Source organism: Cetorhinus maximus, chromosome 23 (assembly GCF_964194155.1).
Source record: "Cetorhinus maximus chromosome 23, sCetMax3.hap1.1, whole genome shotgun sequence".
Lineage (NCBI taxonomy): Eukaryota > Metazoa > Chordata > Chondrichthyes > Lamniformes > Cetorhinidae > Cetorhinus > Cetorhinus maximus.
Window position 1 is genome coordinate 8,663,748 of NC_135901.1, and position 19,330 is coordinate 8,683,077.

Consider the following 19,330-nt stretch of genomic DNA (forward strand, 5'->3'; position numbering starts at 1 on the left):
CCCTCTCCTCTGCCTGGGTTAATTTCTCCAGCTCCTGTCTGCAGACTGACAATAAAATCAAAGAGTCTTATTAAGGTTTTGGGGCCTCCAGCGGGTGTTTCTGAATCCTCCCCGCCCACCTCCCAGGGTTTCCTTCCTTCCCACAGATCAGATCCTCATTGATTTGAGCCCAAAGTGTAACCTCTTGTTTATTGTCTCCCCTCCCCCATCCTCTGATGTGAACCATCCTCCGCTCGCTGACCCAGGATGGCGGCCGTTAACCTGGGCCTGTTCCCGGGAGGGAGAAGCCCCGCAGCTGCAAACCAGGAGCTGACAATTATTCCTCAGGGTTTGCGGATCCACAAAGTGTTTCCAAATCCTCCCCGTCCAGCCGCCGGCTCCATCGCTCCCTCCCCCCCCGGGCCTGTCACCGCGGGGTAAACACGAGGCCTGGGGCCTACCCCAGAAGTTGATCCAGTTCCCAGTCCATCCGCGGTTTCCATTCCTACCCTGTGATCACAATCTCCTCCCGCCTCCCGAACCGTCCGCTCCTCCTCCCTCTGTCACCATGACTGACACTGAGCATGCTCAGAGCGCACACCCACACTGCACCTGCGCACTAGTCATTGATCGGGGACTTTCTGCAGCGCGGTGTGTTCAGGGTAAACAAGCCGCCATAGGGACGAGTCAGTGATCATAAAGTTTTTTTTTGTCTGGAATGCACTGCCTGGGAGGGTGGTGGAGGCGAGTTGTCTCACGTCCTTTAAAAAGTACTTGGATGAGCACTTGGCACATCATAACATTCAAGGCTGTGGGACAAGTGCTGGTAAATGGGGGTAGGTCAGGTGTTTCTCACGTGTTGGCGCTGACTCGATGGGCCGAAGGGCCTGTTCTGCACTTTGTGATTCTGTGATTAAGCTCCACCCTGCATTTTCTCTATTCTACTAATGCCTCCGCTGATTTGCTCCCCTTGTACCTGCTAAAATCCTCTCTTTTCCTTCTCATCGTATCCTGAATATCTCTGGTCATCCATGGTTCTCTGGGCTTGTTACTCCTTCTTATCACCCTAGAGGAAACATGTTGAGCCTGTACCCTTCCCATTTCCTTTTCGAATGCCCCCCACTGCTCTTCTGTAGATTTCCCCACAAGTAGCTGTTCCTAGTCTACCTTGGCCAGCTCCTGCTTTATTTTACTAAAATCTGCTCTCCCCCAATCCAAAACATTTTTTTTTTGCAACTTGTCTATTTTGTCCAAAACAAGCTTAAATTGTACCATGTTGTGGTCACTATCACTAAAATGCTCCCCACATGCGCGTTCATCCCTTTCCCTGTCAGCAGGAGGAGAGTATATTGTGCATGTCTATCCTGGACTGACAGGGATGGATTTTGAAAACTCTTTTTACAGGGGGTTAAAAGGGGAGGATTTACACACACCAAACGCAAACCAAGAGAAATGTATTTTTCCTCTCAATGTCTATCCTGGACTGACAGTCATGGATTTTGGAAATTTCTTTTCCAGGGTATTAGAGGCAGAGGATTGACGGACGGGAAACTCAAACCAAACATCACATCAAGATCTGACAGAGTCATTTGATTCATCAGGACCTGAATATCATCAAACTTTTAACGTGGAAGGTAAACAACTTATCTGTGTGCAAAGATTTCAAGTAAGGGTAAGAATAATTAATTAGGGGAAAGCCAACTTCAATGGGGTAAGAATGGATCTGACCCAGGTAAGTTGGAATTTCAAAGGGAATGGAGTTTAAAAATCGGGAAGTCTTGCTCAAACTAGATAAGGCACTAGTTGGACCACACCTAGAATACTGTGAACAGTTTTGGTCCCCTTTTCTAAGCAAAGATATACTGGCATTGGAGGCAGGCCAGAGAAGGCTCTCGAGGTTGATCCTGGGTATGGATGGATTTTTTTATGAGGAGAGGTTGAGTAGGCTGGGCCTGTACTCAGTGGAGTTTAGAAGTGTGAGAGGCGACCTTATTGAAACATATAAGATTCTTAGGGGTCTTGACAGAGTAGATGCTGAATGGGAGAGTATAGAAATAGGGGGCATAATCTCAGAGTAAAGGGTCGCTCATTTAAGACAGAGACAACGAAGAATTTCTTCTCTCAGTGGGTAGTGAATCTGGAATTCTTTACCGCAGAAGGCTGTAGAGGTTGGGTCGTTAAGTATATTCAAGGCTGAGATAGACAGATTTTTAACCTGTAAGAGAATCAAGGGCTATGCAGGAAAGTGGAGTTGAGGATTATCAGATCAGCTATGACCTCATTGAATGCCGGAGCAGATTCGATGGGCCAAATGGCCTACTTCTGCTCCTACATCTTATGGTCTTATGAATCAAAAGTTGGCAGGTGAAACTGTAACTGAACAATGCACTGCCTTCAAAGAAGAGAGTTCTGACACAGTAAAGATATATTGCCATGAAGGGGAAAGGTAGGGTAAACAAATCCACAGCCCCCTCGATGAGAAAAGAGATAGAGATTGAGATAAAGGAGAAAAAGTGTGCTTATGACACATGTTAGCTGGATAATAAAACCAAGAACCAGGCTGAATAGAGAAGGTTCAGAAGGTTTTGGAAAACCAAATAAGAAAAGCAAAGAGAGCATGAAAAGAGACTGAAAGCAAACATGGAAATAAATCAAGAAGTCTTCCGTGGGCATGTAAATAGTAAAAGAGTGGTAAAAGGAGGAGTGGAGGCAATTAGGGACCAAAGAGGTGATTTAGGCATGGAGGCAGGGGGTATGGATGAGGTATTAAATAAATATTTTGTATCTGCCTTTACCAAGGAAAAATATGCTGCACAGGTGATTGTGAAAGAGGAGATAGTTCAGACCCTTGTGGGGTTTAAAATTGATAAGGAGGAGATATTGGATAGTCTGTCTGACAAAGTTGACAAAGCCCCAGGACTGGATGAGATGCATCCAAGGATACTGAGGGGAAATGAGAGTGGAAATTGTGGAAACGCTGGCCATAATTTTCCAGTCTTCCTGAGATTCAGAGTTGCTGACACAGGGACTGGAGAATTGCAAATGTTACACCTTTGTTCAAAAAAGGTGTAAAGAGAAGCCAAGCTTCTACAGACCAGTCAGTTTAATCTCGGTGCTGGGGAAACTTCCAGAAATGGTAATTCAGGACATATTTAATAGTCACTTGAGAAAATGTGGGTTAATTAAGGAAAGCCAGCAGTTACTTGTTAAGGGAAAATCACGTTTAACTAAGTTGCTTTAGGTTTTTGATGAGGTCACAGAAAGTGTTGTTCAGGGTAATGCTGTTAATGTTGTGTAACATGGACTTCCAAATGGCATTAGATAAAGTACCATGCAACAAACTTGTGAGCAAAGATTATAGCTCATGGGATAAAAGGGACAGCAGCAACATGGATACAAAATTGGCTGAGTGACAGGAAACAGAGAGTCATGGTTAATGGATGTTTTTCAGACTGGAGGAAGGTTAAGAGCGCAGTTCCCCAGGAGTCAGTGTTCGGACCCGCGCTGTTCCTGATACATATAAATAACCCAGACCTCAGTGTTCAGGCACAATTTTGAAATTTGTGGACAGAGTCTTGAGTGGGCATAGACCACGTAGCAGGTTCCCTTCCCTGAGATGAGGAAAAATTTCTTCACTCAGAGGGTGGTCAACCTGTGGAATTCTCTACCACAGAAACCTGTGGAGGCCGGGTCACTGAGTATAGCCAAAGAAGAAATTGATCATTTTTTGGATATTAGGGGCATCAGGGGGATTAGAGAGAAAGCAAGAATATGGCGTTGAGATAGAGGAACAGCCATGATCATATTGAATGGTGGAGCAGGCTCAAAGGGCTGAATAGCCTTCTCCTGCTCCTAATTTCTATGTTTCTGAAGGATATTAGTGAACCAGTTGGGTTTTTAGGACAATCCAGCAGTTTTCATGGTCACTTTTCCCTGGTGCCGGCCCCACAAATTACCAGATTCGTTCAGCTCAATTTCACAACCTGTTTTTGCGGGTTCTCTCTCACTCCCTTTTTCTGTTTTAAATCAATTTCACAGGGTATTAGAAGGAGAGGATTTGCAGTCGGGAAACACAAACCAAACATCACATCAGAACCTGACAGAGTCGCCCAATTTGTCATAACCTAAATATCATTGGATTTTGAACATGGAAGGAAAAAGCACCGTTCACAGTGAGGAGAAACCGTACATGTGTTCTGTGTGTGGACGAGGCTTCAGCCAATCATCTGACCTGTCAGAACATAAATGCCGTCACAATGGGATGAAACCATGGAAATGTGGGGAATGTGGGAAGGGATTCAAATCCCCGTCTGACCTGGAAAGTCATTGGCGCACTCACACTGGGGAGAAACCGTTCACCTGCTCCGAGTGTGGGAAGGGATTCACTCGTTCGTCCTATCTGCTGATACACCAGCGAGTTCACACTGGGGAGAGGCCATTCACCTGCTCGAAGTGTGGGAAGGGATTCATTCAGTCATCCAACCTGTGGACACACCAGCGAGTTCACACTGAGGAGAGACCTTTTAAATGTCCGGACTGCGGGAAGTGCTATAAAGGTTCCATGGAACTGATGCACCATCAACGTGTTCACACTGATGAGAGACCATTCAGGTGCTCTCACTGCGGGACTGGGTTCAGGTGGTTGTCTCAACTCACTGCGCACAAGCACAGTCACACTGGGGAGAGGCTGTTCACCTGCTCTGTGTGTGGGAAGGGATTCACTCAGTCATCCAAACTGCTGAGACATCAGCATGGGCACAGTGATGAGAGGCCATTCACCTGCTCCATGTGTGGGAAGGGATTCATTCAGCAATCCCATCTGCTGACACACCAGCGAGTTCACACAGACGAGAGACCTTTTAAATGCCCAGACTGTGGGAAGTGTTTTAAAAGCTCCCAGGACCTGATGTCTCATCAAAGTGTTCACACTGGGGAGAGGCCGTTCAGGTGCTCTCACTGCAGGACTGGGTTCAAGCAATCATCTCAACTCATTGTACACCAGCGAATTTACATTGGGGAGTGGCTGTTCACCTGCCCTGAGTGTGGGAAGGGATTCACTCAGTTATCTACCCTGCCAACACACCACCGGGTTCACACTGGGGGGCAACCATTCATCTGCTTTGAATGTGGGAAGGGATTCACCCACCCATCCAACCTTCTGAGACACCAGCGAGTTCATACTGGGGAGAGGCCGTTCACCTGCTCTGAATGTGGGAAGGGTTTTACCCAGTCATCCAACCTGCTGACACACCAGCGAGTTCACACTGGGGAGAGACCATTTACATGCTCTGAATGTGGGAAGGGGTTTGCTTATTTATCTACACTGCAGAGATACCAGCAAGTTCACAAGTAACGACAATGGTTGGATTTTGCTGTTAATCACATCCAGGACTGAATTATGTGTATTGGGGTCTGTTTCTGAAGATGTTAATAAACTCCAGCCCAGTTATTCGGGCTGATATTGTAAATAAAGGTCAATTAGATTAGCTTTGTGTTAAACACACAGTGTCTTGAGTCTTTTCAATATTTCTAACCTAGGTTAGTTCCTTCTGAAGTGCTCTCTCTCACCCCTGTCCCCTCCATCCTCACTTCCAACAACAAGTGTGAGGAGCTCATGGAGCTTCTTTGTCACTAAGATTGAGACAATCTGATCAGCTGCCTCTGCTGCTTCCTTCCCTCCCTCATCGGCAGTGGCTGTGATTATTTGAATTAGATTTTTACATAATCACTTGGTAAGTGATCAGGTGTCACTGAACATTTGACAGAAAATTGTTCCATTATCATCCTCACAGTGACTGTATCTTGCAGACCAAGTGATTCTATCTACACCAGCCTTTCTGGAGAAGATCACCAGAGAAGAGTGAAGACATTACAGTCCACAGCCCAGCTCATAGTGGTGCACATATCTGATAAATCCAATTAAAATGCAGAGTATATCGGTTTGCTACAGGTTTATCAATATACATTGATTATCAATCATACGAAATAGGAATTATAGTTCCTGGGTCCCTGGTTTGAAACCAGGCAGAAACATTATCAAAACATATTTTAAGTGTGAGCAATAATTCATCTTTATTGTTAAACATTAACTGTATGTAATACCTTACAGCCATGTGACATTAGCTCTTCCCCTCTACAGTATGTACACACTGAAACTAGACAGAATCTTCCACTTGTTCCCATTTCCAGTCCTGATGGTTCAGAAAGCTTCCCTCAAACCTGCATTTGCCAGCTGATTTGTGTAAGGTTATTAAAGGCTCCTGCAGCATGATCTCCATCACGAACAGTCGGTCAAAGCTACATTTCAGACAGGGCAACAAACCCATCAACGATTCTGTCTTCCCTGCTCCGTAGTGAGTGAGACCGGGAAAAGCAGTAGGATTTTGCCCCACCCTCTCCAATCACCCACTGCGAACAGAAAGCAGTGACAGCAACTTCAATCAGTGGGTTACTGCCCATTCTTGGGATGCAAGATACTCCAATACAAGCCAAACCTCCTAATACACCAAGCACAGATTCAGATGATTAACTTTAAACATTGCTGCTGTTTTCCGGAGTGAACCCCAGCTCTCCATTCCTCCAGTAGTGTCACCGCATTTAAATGGAGTCTGTCTCCACCCCGCTTTGTTAACATCACAGTTGTTGGGTTAGGAGTGAAAACGGCTCTTTTCTTCACTGGAAGAGTGGGAGTGCAGTTTGTAGGCATGGGTCTGATATGCAATGAATGATGATTGAATATTTTTAAGGCAGAGGTAGATAGATTCTTGTTAGGCAAAGGAATCAAAGGCTATCGGAGTTAGACGGGAATGTGGAAATCGAAACACAAGATCAGCCATGACCTTATTGAATGGCGGAGCAGGCTTGAGGGCCCGAATGGTCTACTCCTGTTCCTATTTCTTATGTTCCTTTGACAGTTTAAAAGTGGCAAGTTCCACTCAAGCTCCTGCACCAACAGAATTGCTCAGAGTCACAGAATTAAAATAGTCACTTCCTGGAGGGCTGATTGCATCGGGTTCACATCCAATCAGTTGAGAATGGTCTAATTCATAAGATTACAGGAAGGAAATTAAGGAACTGTACCTGAAATTATCCAAGTCACAGTGAAGAACGAAATGTTTGTGCCGGGTAATGGAGGGGAAGGATTAAGAGTTTTCAGTGTGGGACAGAACTGAGAGCAGAGAGAACTGATTGATACAGAATGGCATCATCATCCCTTTTGTGCTTTTTTCATTCATTCATGGGATGTAGGCAGTACTGGCTGGGCTAACATTATATTGGCCATTCCTAATTGCTCTTGAGAACTGAATGGCTTGCCCAGCCATTTCAGAGTCAACCACATTATTGTGCATCTAGATTCACATGTAGGCCAGACCAGGTAAGGACAGCAGATTTCCTAAAGGACATTTGCGAATTGGATGGGTTTTTAATGACAATTGGTGGTTTCATCATTTCGACTTAATTCAAATTTCACCACCTGCCATGGTGGGATTCAAACACTACCCTGGGCCTTTGAAGTACTAGTCCAGTGACAATACCAGTCCGCTGCCCCCTCCATCTCCCCTCCCAACCTATCACAGACCTTCCCTTTTGTTCTTTCCTCCTCTCCTCTGTATCTGTTTCAAACCTGTTACATCTCTAGCATTTACCAGTTTTGATGTAGCATAGTGGTATTTTCACTGGACTGGTATTCCAGAGACCTAGGGTAATGCTCTGGTGGTCCAACCATAGCAGGTGGTGAAATTTGAATTCAACAAAAATCTGGAATTAAAAGTCTGCAAAACCCCATCTGGTTCACTAATGTCCTTTAGGGAAGAAAATCCACTGTCCTTACCCGGACTAGCCTACATGTGGCTGACTCGTAACTGCCCCCTGAAAAAATGGGCAATTTAAGGATGGGCAATAAATGCTGGCTTAGCCAGTGATGCCCACATCCCATGAACGAATAAGAAAAAAACTATTAACTCTGTTTCTCTCTCTGCCTGCTATTTCCAGCTTTTCCTGATTGAAAAGGCAGGAGTCACTCTGTAAAAAGAACAAAAGGGAAGATCTGTGATAGAGAGCGAGGCAGGATGGATTAACTGACACAAGAATGATGGACAGGGCAGCACGGAGCTGGTGATGGTGGACCCGGGTGGTTCGGAGTCAATGCTTTCTCCATCACGGCCTGGGCTCGATGGCCGGTGACCAAAGGTTAACCAAACAAACCATTTTGTGCGAGAAACCTGTCAGCAGTGTCAGTGAACTGAAGGGCAGTAACGGGTAAAGAGATGATCATCAGTGATTTGAAGGCTTGCTTGTCAGCTTCCCTGGTCAGTCCAACTATTAGAAACCTCCAAACATTCTGGCAGCTCAGCACTGCCCTGTTTGCGACACAAATATTTATCCTCTGTAAGATTCCGGTCCAGGAACAAAATTATTTCAAACCAAATGAATTAAACGAACAATTGAAGCACGTGATCTTGGCAGGGCCCTGTTAAACTCCGGAACAAACATTTTCCTCTGTGATATCGCACCGTCGATTGAAGGGCTGTGGAGCAAAAGTAATAAGATTGTAAAAATACTAAGGTTGAAAAAACAACACTTTCGCAAATTCGATGAGATCAATTGTATAATTATATCATGTCCATCTGGCGAAGTATATTAGGAACCCAAGTCCAAATCGTCGTGTGAACCTTGTGAATTAAGGCAAACCAGGCATGGATTCGGCAGAAACGACTTTTTCAAAAGGGAATTCAGCAATTTCATGAAAGGGAGGGAAAAACTGGTTCATTAAGAGAGAGAAGCAAATTGCGATTAATTAGTGTGCTCGTTTAAAAGGGGGCCTCGGATCGGATGTTGGAAGGGCCTCTAATGGCTTTGCTGGTGCTAGGCCATTTTATGATGACATTGTTACATCAGTCTCGCTGCAGCGTTCCTGAGAATCGCAACTGTATTTAATTTGTCTGCAACAGAGACTCCGATTGCTGCAGCGTTACAGCGCAGTTTAGCATGCCAGACAGGCTTAGTAACACCACAGCAGTTTCTGTAGTGTAGTGGTTATCACGTTCGCCTAACACGCGAAAGGTCCCCGGATCGAAACCGGGCAGAAACATTATGAAAACTTACTCATTAAATTGTGAGGATAATTTGCATCGTTAAAGCTTACCTGAATCTCCAATGTTGCAGGCATAATGCATTTGCTCTCACCGAGGTCATAAAACACGTGCAACAAAATCAGAATACCCGCAAAAACTCAGCAGGTCTGGCAGCATCTGCGGAGAGGAACACAGTTAATAAATAAAAAAGAGGTGAAATATAAAAGATATATGCGATGTTATATTTCACCTCTTTTCTGTTTTTACTTAGGTCTGTTGAAGAGTCATACGGACTCAAACGTTAACTGTGTTTCTCTCCGCAGATGCTGCCAGACCAGCTGAGTTTTTGCAGGTATTTTTATTTTTGGTTTGGATTTCCAGCACCCGCAGTATTTTGCTTTTACCTGCAGCAAAATCAGTACGTCTTTCGATGCAGCTTAACAGTTACTCACCATGTCAAAGGTGTCTCATTGCAACGTGTGCTCACAAAGACAGACAAAAAGTGATCAGATCTAATTAACGCATCATTCTCAAGTCTATTCCCAAAAAAATTCTTGGATTTTGTTTAAAAGCTAACTGCGCTCAATTTCAAATGAGCACCATATGATTTGCATTACATGTTGACTGACATTCTTTCGTCTATCAGTCATGTTTGCAATTCGGGGCTGGTGTATATTTCAGAGAGTCTCAATTCAGACGAAGGCATCAATAACAGATAAAATATGAATATTAAATATAGAATAACGGAACAAATACTGAGTTTCTTTAATTTCGTCTTCCAAGGATGAGAAGGATGTTCCTAATGATTGAGCAGAAAGCATTGCACCCGGAGACATTTGCTGGACGGACACGTCTACATTTTGAAATTCAAAACAAGCTGAGGCACCAGGATCAAATCAACAGTTGCTTCCCTGCAACAAGTGACATGGACCCTCAGTCCAACCGTTGGAAACCTCCAAACACCCTGGTAGCTCAGCACTGCCCTGTTTGTTCCACAAATATTTATCCTCTGTTAGATTCCGGTCCAGGAACAAAATTATTTCAAACCAAATGAAGTAAACGAACAATTGAAGCACGCGATCTTGGCAGGGCCCTGTTAAACTCCGGAACAAACATTTATCTCTGTAATATCGCACCCTCGGTTGAAGGGGTCTGGAGCAAAAGTAATAAAATTGTAAAAATAGAAAGGTTAAAAATAACACTTTCGCAAATTCGATATGAGATCAATTGCATAATTACATCATGTTCATCTGGTAAAGTATATTAGGAACCCAAGTCCAAATCGTCATGTGAACCTTGTGAATTAAGGCAAACCAGGCAAGGATTCTGCAGTAACGACTTTTTCAAAACAGAATTGTGTAATTTACTGAAAGGGAGAAGAAATAGATCATTTAGAGAGAGAAGCAAATTGTGATGAATTAGTTTTCTCGTTTAAAAAGGGACCTGAGATCGCATGTTGGGAGGGCCTCTTTTGCCATTGTTTGGATACATGGTGCTAGGCCATTTTCTGATGACATTGTTACATCAGTCTCGCTGCAGCGTTCCTGAGAACAGCAGCTGTATTCCATTTCTCCGCAATACAGACCCAGATTGCTGCTGAGTTACAGCGCAGTTTAGCATGCCAGACAAGCTCAGTAACACCACAGCAGTTTCTGTAGTGTAATGGTTATCACGTTCGCCTCACACGCGAAAGTTCTCAGGTTCGAAACCGGGCAGAAACATTATGAAAACTTACTCATGAAATAGTGAGGATAATTTGCGTCGTTGAAGCTAACCTGAATCTCCCATGTTGCAGGCAATAAGAGGTCACAAAATGAATGCAGCAAAATCAGCACGTGCTGAGATTCTATGACACACTTGAGTGGATAGATATCCGTATTTCACTGCGCTCACATATTAGCAGCTCGTTTAGTCAACAAGATAAAACAATGGATCTTTCGATGCAGCTTAAGAAAGTTCCTCACCATGTCAAAGGTGTCTCAGTGTAATGTGTGTTCATAAAGACAAAGAGGGAGCAGATCTAATTAACGCATCATTCTCAAGCCTGTTCCCTGTAAAATTCTTTGATTTTGTTGAAATGCTGACTGTTGTGCTACATCTCAAATCAGACCCATTTCAAATGCAGTACCTGGTGACACATTCTTTTGTTTGCCAGTCAAGTTTGCAATTCGATGTTGTCTATCTCACAGAGCCTCAAGTCAACCAAGGGCATCAATATCAAATACATTAATACTGAATGGTGAATAAGGTAAAAAAATTGCTGAGAAAGGTTTGTTGAATTTCTTCTGCTGAGGAGAAGTGTGTTCATAATGATTGAGCAGAAAGCATTGCTGCCTAAGACATTTGCTGGACCGAGCCTTCTGCATTTTGAAATTCAAACAAACTGAGGCACCAGGTGGAAACCAAGAGTTGTCTTCCTGTAACAAATGACATGACCACTCAGTCTAACCATTGGAATCCTCCAAACATTCTGGTAGATCAGCACTTTTTCCTAAACAAATATGTATTCTATAAGATTACCTTCCCAGAACAAATGCATTTTAAACCAAACGAACGAAACAAACTATGCCAGCCTTTGATCTTGGCAGGTCTCTGTTGAACTGTAAGAATGATTTCCCACTGTGATATAACACCCTCGATTAGCCGTTTGTGGATGAAATGTAATTAATTGTATAAATCAATCAGAAATAATGAGATGTTTGATCAGAAAAATAAGCACTTTTGTCAATTCGATATGAAATCAATAGAAAAAGTAAATAATGTTCATATGCATAGCCATGTAAGAAGCACTAGTCTAAATCTTCATGGCATTGGGTGAGGGAAACAGTGTTAATTAAGGTAAAATAGGTATGGAATCTGCAGCATCTCCTTTTTCAAAAGGGAATTGTGCAATTAATTGATATTCAGAATAATAACAGGTTTATTAAAAGAGGGAAGGAAACTGAGATTAATTCGTTTGCTCTTAAAAAAGCTGATCGAGACAGGATTATGGAAGGGCCCCGTATGCCATTGAATAGATACATGGTGCTTTGCCGTTTTATGATTACATTGTTATATGAATCTTTCTGCAGCATCCCTGATAATACCAGCTGAATTCCATTCTACCGAAACAGAGACCCAGAGTGCTGCTGCATGACAGCATGGCTTAACATTCCGGATAGGCCCTGGTCAGTCGGACAGCTCACCCCTTCATTCTCCCCTGATTCCACTTCCTAAAGAGTTTGTAATTATTCATAGAACTGGAGACTGGGTTTCCTGTTTTGGTTCCTCCTCCATTTTTCCACCTGCCAACTAACAACATTTTCCAAAATCTCGTCACAATGTTCCGCCTTGCACCATGTTCAGGGGTGAACACATTCAGTTTTGTGGAGAGACTATAAAGGCTGGGATCGTTTTCTTTAGAGCAAAGCAGGTTAAACCGAGTTTTCATGGTGTTGTTTAAAATTATTGGGCTGAGGAAGGGATCGGCGGCGGGCGGTTTGATAGAGCAGTTAGGGAGAAACTGTTTCCACTCTCGAGGGTCAGTCACCAGAGGACTGGAGTTTATGATAATTAAATAAAGACAGGCTTGCATTTATATAGCACCTTTCCCGACCAGCGGACGTCTCAAATCGCTTTCCAGTCAATGAAGGACATTGTAAAGTGTCGTCATTGTGGTGTAGGAAACACGGCTGCCAATCACCGCTCAGCAAACTCCCACAAACATTAACGTCATAATGAGCGGATAATGTGTCTTTGTGACGTTGATTGAGGGATAAACGTTGACCAGGAAGCGGGGAGAACTCCCCTGCTCTTCTTTCAAATAGGCTCATGGCATCTTTTACATTCTGGCGCCTACATCCCGTTCATGTCTCTTTTTTCCGTACTGAATATGAAAGGACCTGCACCGAGTCGTGGTTTCCTCGGTTCCCTGGTAGTTTTTCCTCTTCCTCTATTCTGAAGCCCGATACAAAGTAATCCTGTGGCATACCTGCCATTTCCTCGGTTTCAATTACAGTATCGCTTGTCATTAACAAAGTTTCCCAGACCCAAAGACATTAAGAGTTGGACTTTAGATTCCGATATAATTTTTGAACCAAAAATGTATTTATGCGGCTGATTTCATACCGAACTTTCCAAAGAGATTGATTCAGATCAAGCATGTCCTCGTTTTTCTCAGTCGCTCTATACAATCTAATTTCCCTTGCTGTACAAACTGTTACAGAGACTGTTTTAGAAAAGAGGGAAAGGTTTGCTGCAGCTACACAAAGCCCTGGTTAGGTCACACCTGGAGGACTGTGGATAGTTCTGGGAACGGCACCTTATAAAGGATCAATATTTGCCTTGAAAGTTTCAGAGGAGCCGCATTGATTCTGTTGGTGGGTTTGGAAATTGAAAGTTGTCCATCCGCAGCTTGTGGCACAATTTCCCCTCACTGTTCACGTCATGTTCATGTCGAACACACTCGATGCTGTTATTGGCTGAACAAGTCTTCTGTGTTATAACTAAACATGCTGTTATTCGGCGCTCTCTCTCTTGCCGCCTGGGTTTGGCCCACATCAGGGAATGTTGTTTTCTTGTTGCTGTGTGAACTGTCACAATGAACTGATCCCGGAGTCTCTTTCCCCTGGGATCGACAAAACCCGTCACTTCTCTTCCTTCATTCTCACTCTTTCATTCCAAGTTTGAGTCGGTTCTCCTTTCGGGTTCTTCAACAAATCCATTTGGACGGACAAGTGGCTGAAATTTAATGTCCGGAAGTGTGAAGTGATTCATTTTGGTCGGAGAGGAGAGGAAACAGAAAATTCAGGTTACAATTTTAAAGGGGCTTCTGTGTTGCACAGCGAGTGGTTCGGATCTGGAATATATCAATTCGGTTCAGTTCCACGAGGGGGTGGACGCATTTTACCATCGCAAACTTCATTCACATTAGTTGTGTAGCTTCATATTAAAAAGGTTCAGGGAGAAAAAGCAGATTGGGAAGATGCAAGAGGAGATTGTTTCTTTCTGTATGTTTTTACATTGGATGCCGTTCAGTTACTGAGCGTTACAAAGTGGACGGCGATTGAAATTTCCAGTTAAGACAATGACAATTTTAGACGTCGCAGTGGCCGAGCGGTCTAAGGCGCTGGATTTAAGTTTCAGTCTGTATGGAGGCGTGGGTTGAAATCCTATCGCTGCCAGAGTTTCAGACTGTCCGCATTTTCAATCAATTTTGCCATCCCCTTCAGTCATTGAGTTGGAGAGGGCTGCAGCACAGAAAAAGGCCCTTCGGCCCATCGAGTCTGCGCCGGTCAAACAAATACCTAATTATTCCAATCCAAATACTTCTTAAATGTTATGAGGGTTTCTGCCTCTACCACCCTTTCAGACAGTGAGTTCCAGATTCCCACCACCCCCTGGGTGAGAAAATTCTTCCTCGCATCCCCTCTAAACTTCCTACCCTTTACCTTAAAATCCGTCCACCAAGGGGAAAAGTTCGTTCCTGTGTGCCCTATTATGCCCCTCATAATTTTATGCACCTCAATCGTTTCCCCCCTGTGTGTGTTCGGTGTGCAGTGCTCCATTCTGGCGGAAAGATCGAGGAGAGGCAGCAGAAATTGCAGGACAGCCAGGAATAGATGGGGCTGCATTTCTTCATTCCCTTCTGTAACCACTCTGTTGTTTTATGTACAGAACATTAAAAGGTACATGGCGACGATGTACGGAACTGACTTGCTTATGTAATGGGTTTGAAACCCTTTAGAGTTTCCTGGTACAGGTGAAAATCCGACATTTTGAACCTGCAATCTACATTTAGTAGTTTACATTTCTCACTGTTCCTGTTTTAAGAATGAATTACAGAATTTATTATCTATTAAATGGACTAAAAAACCTTTCAAACACTTCCCTGTATTTTTCATTTCCGTTCATCTGCCGGCATTCATCAAATTTGCAGCTGGAAATGGAACAAAAACGGAGCCAATTTGGTGACATCCTTGATTTCTGCATGTTTGTCTCCCTTTAGACCGCTGCCTCTATCGGTGCCTTTGTCTGTGTGTGTTCCTCTGCGTGTGTCAATGTGATTCAGTACCCTGAGGGGGATGAATGCATTTTTACCATCATAAACTTTACTCACTTTCGTTGTGCATCTTCATGGTAAATGACACAGAGAATTACAGTAGGTTTAAAAGTTGGAAGAGGACCTTAGCCTTTCTGGCGCTGTTGGCGTAACTCGTGGTTAAAATAGTGGACTTATCAAACTAGATGCTGTGAGTTCGATCCCTGCTGGTGCCTGTGGATAAAGTTTAGCTGAGGGAAGCGGTGGAAATGTAAACTGTGGGGAGGCGTATCTCGGCTGTGAAGAGATTTAGACACGTCAGGGTAACAAGGATAGAACATGGGAGAATACTTTCCAGATGTGCAAAGCTATTAAGAAGGTCTGACAGAAATTGAAAAAATGCTGAACCATTTAGGTACAACAAGTAATTAGGAAAGCTAATAGAACGTTATCATTTGCTGTGAGGGGGAATTGAAATAAGAAGGTTATACTTCAGTTGTACAGGACAGTGATATCAGGAGTACTGTGTAGAGTATTGGCCTCCTTGTTTAAGGAAAATGTAAATGCGTTAGAAGCAGTTCAGAGAAGGCTTATTGAACTACTACCAAGAATAGGCGGCTTGTCTTATGAGGAAAGGTGGCAGGCTAGGCCTGCATCCCATGGAGTTTAGAAGGCTAAGAGGCGACTTGATCGAAATCTTTCAGATCCTGAGGGGTCTTGACAGGGTGGATGTGGTGAGGATCTTTCGTCTTGTGGGAGAATTTAGAACTAGGGGTCACTTTAAAAATAAGGGGTCGCTCATTTAAGACAGAGATGAGAGAAGTTTTTTCTCAGAGGATTGTGAGTACTTGTAACTCTCTCCTTCAAAAGGCAGTGGAAGCAGAGTCTTTGAATATTTTTAAGGCAGAGCTAGATTGATTCTTGATCAACAAGGGGGTGAAAGGTGTTCGGGGTAAGCAGCAGGTTTCAATCAGATCAGCCGTGATCTTATTGAATGGCGGAGAAGGCTTGAAGGGCCGAGTGGCCTACTCCTGCTCCGAGTTCATATGTTCACATGTTCTTTGAGTCCAGACTGCTTCCTGGCTCAGTGCCCAAATGCCAAAAAGTCAAGGATGATTGAAATTTTCACTGAGCAACATGTAAACTGACAATGGATTCATTCGGTGCGATGGTGTGTTCCAGTTCTATATGTGCAATCATAGAATCAATTTCTATTTGTTGTTTTGAACCCAATATTTCTAATGGGCTGGATGTTATGCACATGTTTGATCTAATTTATCCCATTTACAAAAATAAATATTGGAAAACTATTTGTGTGGGAGGTTACTGGATAAAAGCAGGCCTGGAAATGGAGCAGAGAAAGAGGATCCCTGAAGTGATGTTCAGTCAGTTCAGGAGGATGGTTTCAGAGTGAATGGAGAAGGGAGAGAGTATCCCTGGGGTGATGTTCAGTGAGTTCAGAAGAAAGGCATGAGAGAGAATGGAGCAGGGAGAGAGGATCCCTGGGGTGATGTTCCGTGAATTCAGTTGTTTGTTGCGCCTGGCAGGCCGCAGGGCCTGGGAATTTCCACGATTTGTGCTCCCTGGTGTTCCTAATAAGCCCCAAACTGTGGTAATAATTTGCAGGATTACTGCTCGATAATGTGTTTGTGTCAGATCGGCCCTAGTCTCCAGGAATCTCCCATGGTTTGTGTCAACGGTTCAGTCTGCGGTATTTGTGTATTTTTTGTTATGCGATGTGGGCGTGGCTCTCTGGGCCAGCATTTATTGCCCATCCCTAATTGCATTGAGAAGGTGGATTGTGACGTCTCTGCCTTGTGAGTGTTTAATTGGACAAGGTGGAGAGAGTCCAGGCGAATGCTCTGGGCGCATGGGTTCAAATCCCAACATGGCAGCTGCTGGAATGTGAATTCAATTATTAAAACCTGGGATTGAAAACTAGCCTCAGTAATGGTGACCATGACAACTGTCACCGATTGTCGTAAAAACCCATCTGCTGCACTAATGTCCTTTAGTGAAGGGAATCTGCCATCCTTACCCAGCCTGGTCGACATGTGATTCCAGGTCGACAGCAACCTGACTGACACTTAACAGCCCTCTGAAATGGCCTTGGAAGCCGGGCTGTTCTGGGCGGCCTTGCCAGCGACACCCACACCTCATGAAAGGGTAAAGAGATAAAAAAAAAACTTTTATTCCCTATCTAACCCCTGCTGCACCGACCCTGGGAGTGTTAGATGGGACAGTGTAAAGGAAACTTTCGTCCTCCATATACTGTCCTGTATGGGCCTCTGATGAAGCAGATCCCTGCTGTTTACAATTACCTGACATGTGACTGTGACAGGCCTGAGTATGAGTGAAATCACCGAGGTTCTCCTCGCTGTGCAATCATCCTGGCTCTGGGGTTTGCCATAAAAAGGTAGAGGTAAAGGTGTATTAACACCGATGGGTCGCTGGGTGGCGCAGTGTCTCTTTCACTGAAGGACCTTGGGCTCTGAAGAAGAGTCATGAGGACTGGAAACGTTAACTCTTTTTTTTCTCCACAGATGCTGTTGGGCCTGCTGAGTTTTACCAGCATTTTCTGTTTTTGATTCACATCCCAAACAGGAATAGTTAAAAACACCTGTCTGGGAAAGGGGAGGAAACAGTGTAATAGGGGAAATGGAGTGGTGTCGATGGGCCTGGGGGAAAGGAGTTCAGCAAAGTCAGTTCGTTTCACATTCATGATTTATTAACAATTTCGGAGAACATTTTACAGAAAAGTTTATTTTAAAGTCAACTGGACTGAATAAGATGACTGAGAGTCACACTGAGAGCAGAACACATTCGCTCTGAGCTGCCAACTGTATGTACAGCTGTAACAGAGACCAGAAAGAGAAAACCGGAGCTCAACATAAAGGGAAGGGAATAATTGTGAATGAGGAATGAGGAAAGCTACTTATTTACACATGGAATTCAAACTACTGGGGAATTATAAGCTACAATTACAACACAGCCATAATTATCTCGCACATTTCAAACAGAGAAGCGGAAATACCGTCCATGACTGTCTTAGTTACAAATTCGGAAACATGAACTGAAGGTATTTCATTTTTAGATTCACCGAGAGGACATATTTTAAATTCGTAATACAGAGATCTCAATAAACGGCTGAGGAAAATATACGGTGTCCAAAATTCAACTGGTCACTTGATCTGCAAAAGAGGATAAAATAATGAAGCAGATGTTTAGAATGTGGGACATTTATGTTAGTGTTTTAATCAATGAAACATTGAGAGATTTTTCAAACCGCTTCTGTCAGTTTGAAGTGTGAGTGGATTGAATCTTCTGACCTTCACCAGAGTGACGGCAGTGCTGTAGAAAATGCTCAGGAAGAACAGGATGATGAATGTGGAAGCGGTTGTCCAGATGTTGCCGTTATCATCCTCAGAGTCTTCAATCCAGGTGCGATCTGTGGAATCTGCGAGGATATAACCGAGGAAATATAATTAGGTTACTTATTAATCTAGGATATCTTTTAAAAATATACTCTTTACTCTTTCCTAAGTTATTAATGTATTCTCTAATTTAATGTTCAATATATATCTACTGTTAAGCTCGTGAATTTCAGCAACCTATCTATGTAACTATCTCCACAGCTGTTCTTGCTTTACAATCCTCGTATAGTCCGAGTCGGAAAATATAGAAAATTATCTCCAATATCATTTTATTTTCGAACAATTTCGTACGATCTATTATTGGAGAATATTATGATGGATATCAAGAGAGATTCACTGAGCAACTTATTTGGAAACTGTGAACGTTGCTTTTTTAAATCTCGGATGTGAGTTCCCATCTTGTTTGTCTATTTGTGATGGGAATGTTTGGTGCGTCATTAACTTAAATCAGATTCTCAGTAAGAACATTGTTTCAGTGTGCTTTTCGGATCATTATGTAATAGGGACAATTGCCGGAGGATACGTCGGTTAAAAAAGTGCATTTGAATTAAACCTTCTTCAATAGCCTGGCGTTTGTGTCATGCTTTAGCTTTTATGTATGTGTGCATGAGTATATCGTGCCTTGCATCACTCTTTGTTTCTGTGTCCATATGTGTGTAAGAGTATTGAGGTGTGTTCATTTGCCAATGAGTGCTGACTTGTGCATTTTTGTGTCTGCGTCTGCATGTATATTTTGTTTTTTTTGCCAATGTGTATGTATGAGTGTGTTATTGTGTGTGTTTATGTATTGATATCTATGTTTATTTATTACTATCTGTGTTAAT

General features: G+C 43.3%; 1 protein-coding gene and 2 non-coding genes across 3 annotated transcripts; all 3 read left to right on the forward strand.

Annotated features, from left to right (window-relative positions):
- Window positions 1–4,036: 4,036 nt before the first annotated feature.
- Window positions 4,037–18,557, forward strand: LOC144697778 (uncharacterized). The gene is made up of 3 exons (XM_078569775.1): window positions 4,037–4,590; window positions 9,837–10,020; window positions 18,411–18,557. Exons 1-3 carry the CDS (start codon window positions 4,127–4,129, stop codon window positions 18,555–18,557), a joined length of 795 nt encoding a protein of 264 aa, XP_078425901.1. The 5' UTR covers window positions 4,037–4,126.
- Window positions 8,998–9,070, forward strand: trnav-aac (transfer RNA valine (anticodon AAC)). Its single transcript has one exon. It is a non-coding gene; the product is annotated as a tRNA-Val (tRNA).
- Window positions 10,702–10,774, forward strand: trnav-cac (transfer RNA valine (anticodon CAC)). The gene has a single exon. It is a non-coding gene; the product is annotated as a tRNA-Val (tRNA).
- Window positions 18,558–19,330: the final 773 nt, after the last annotated feature.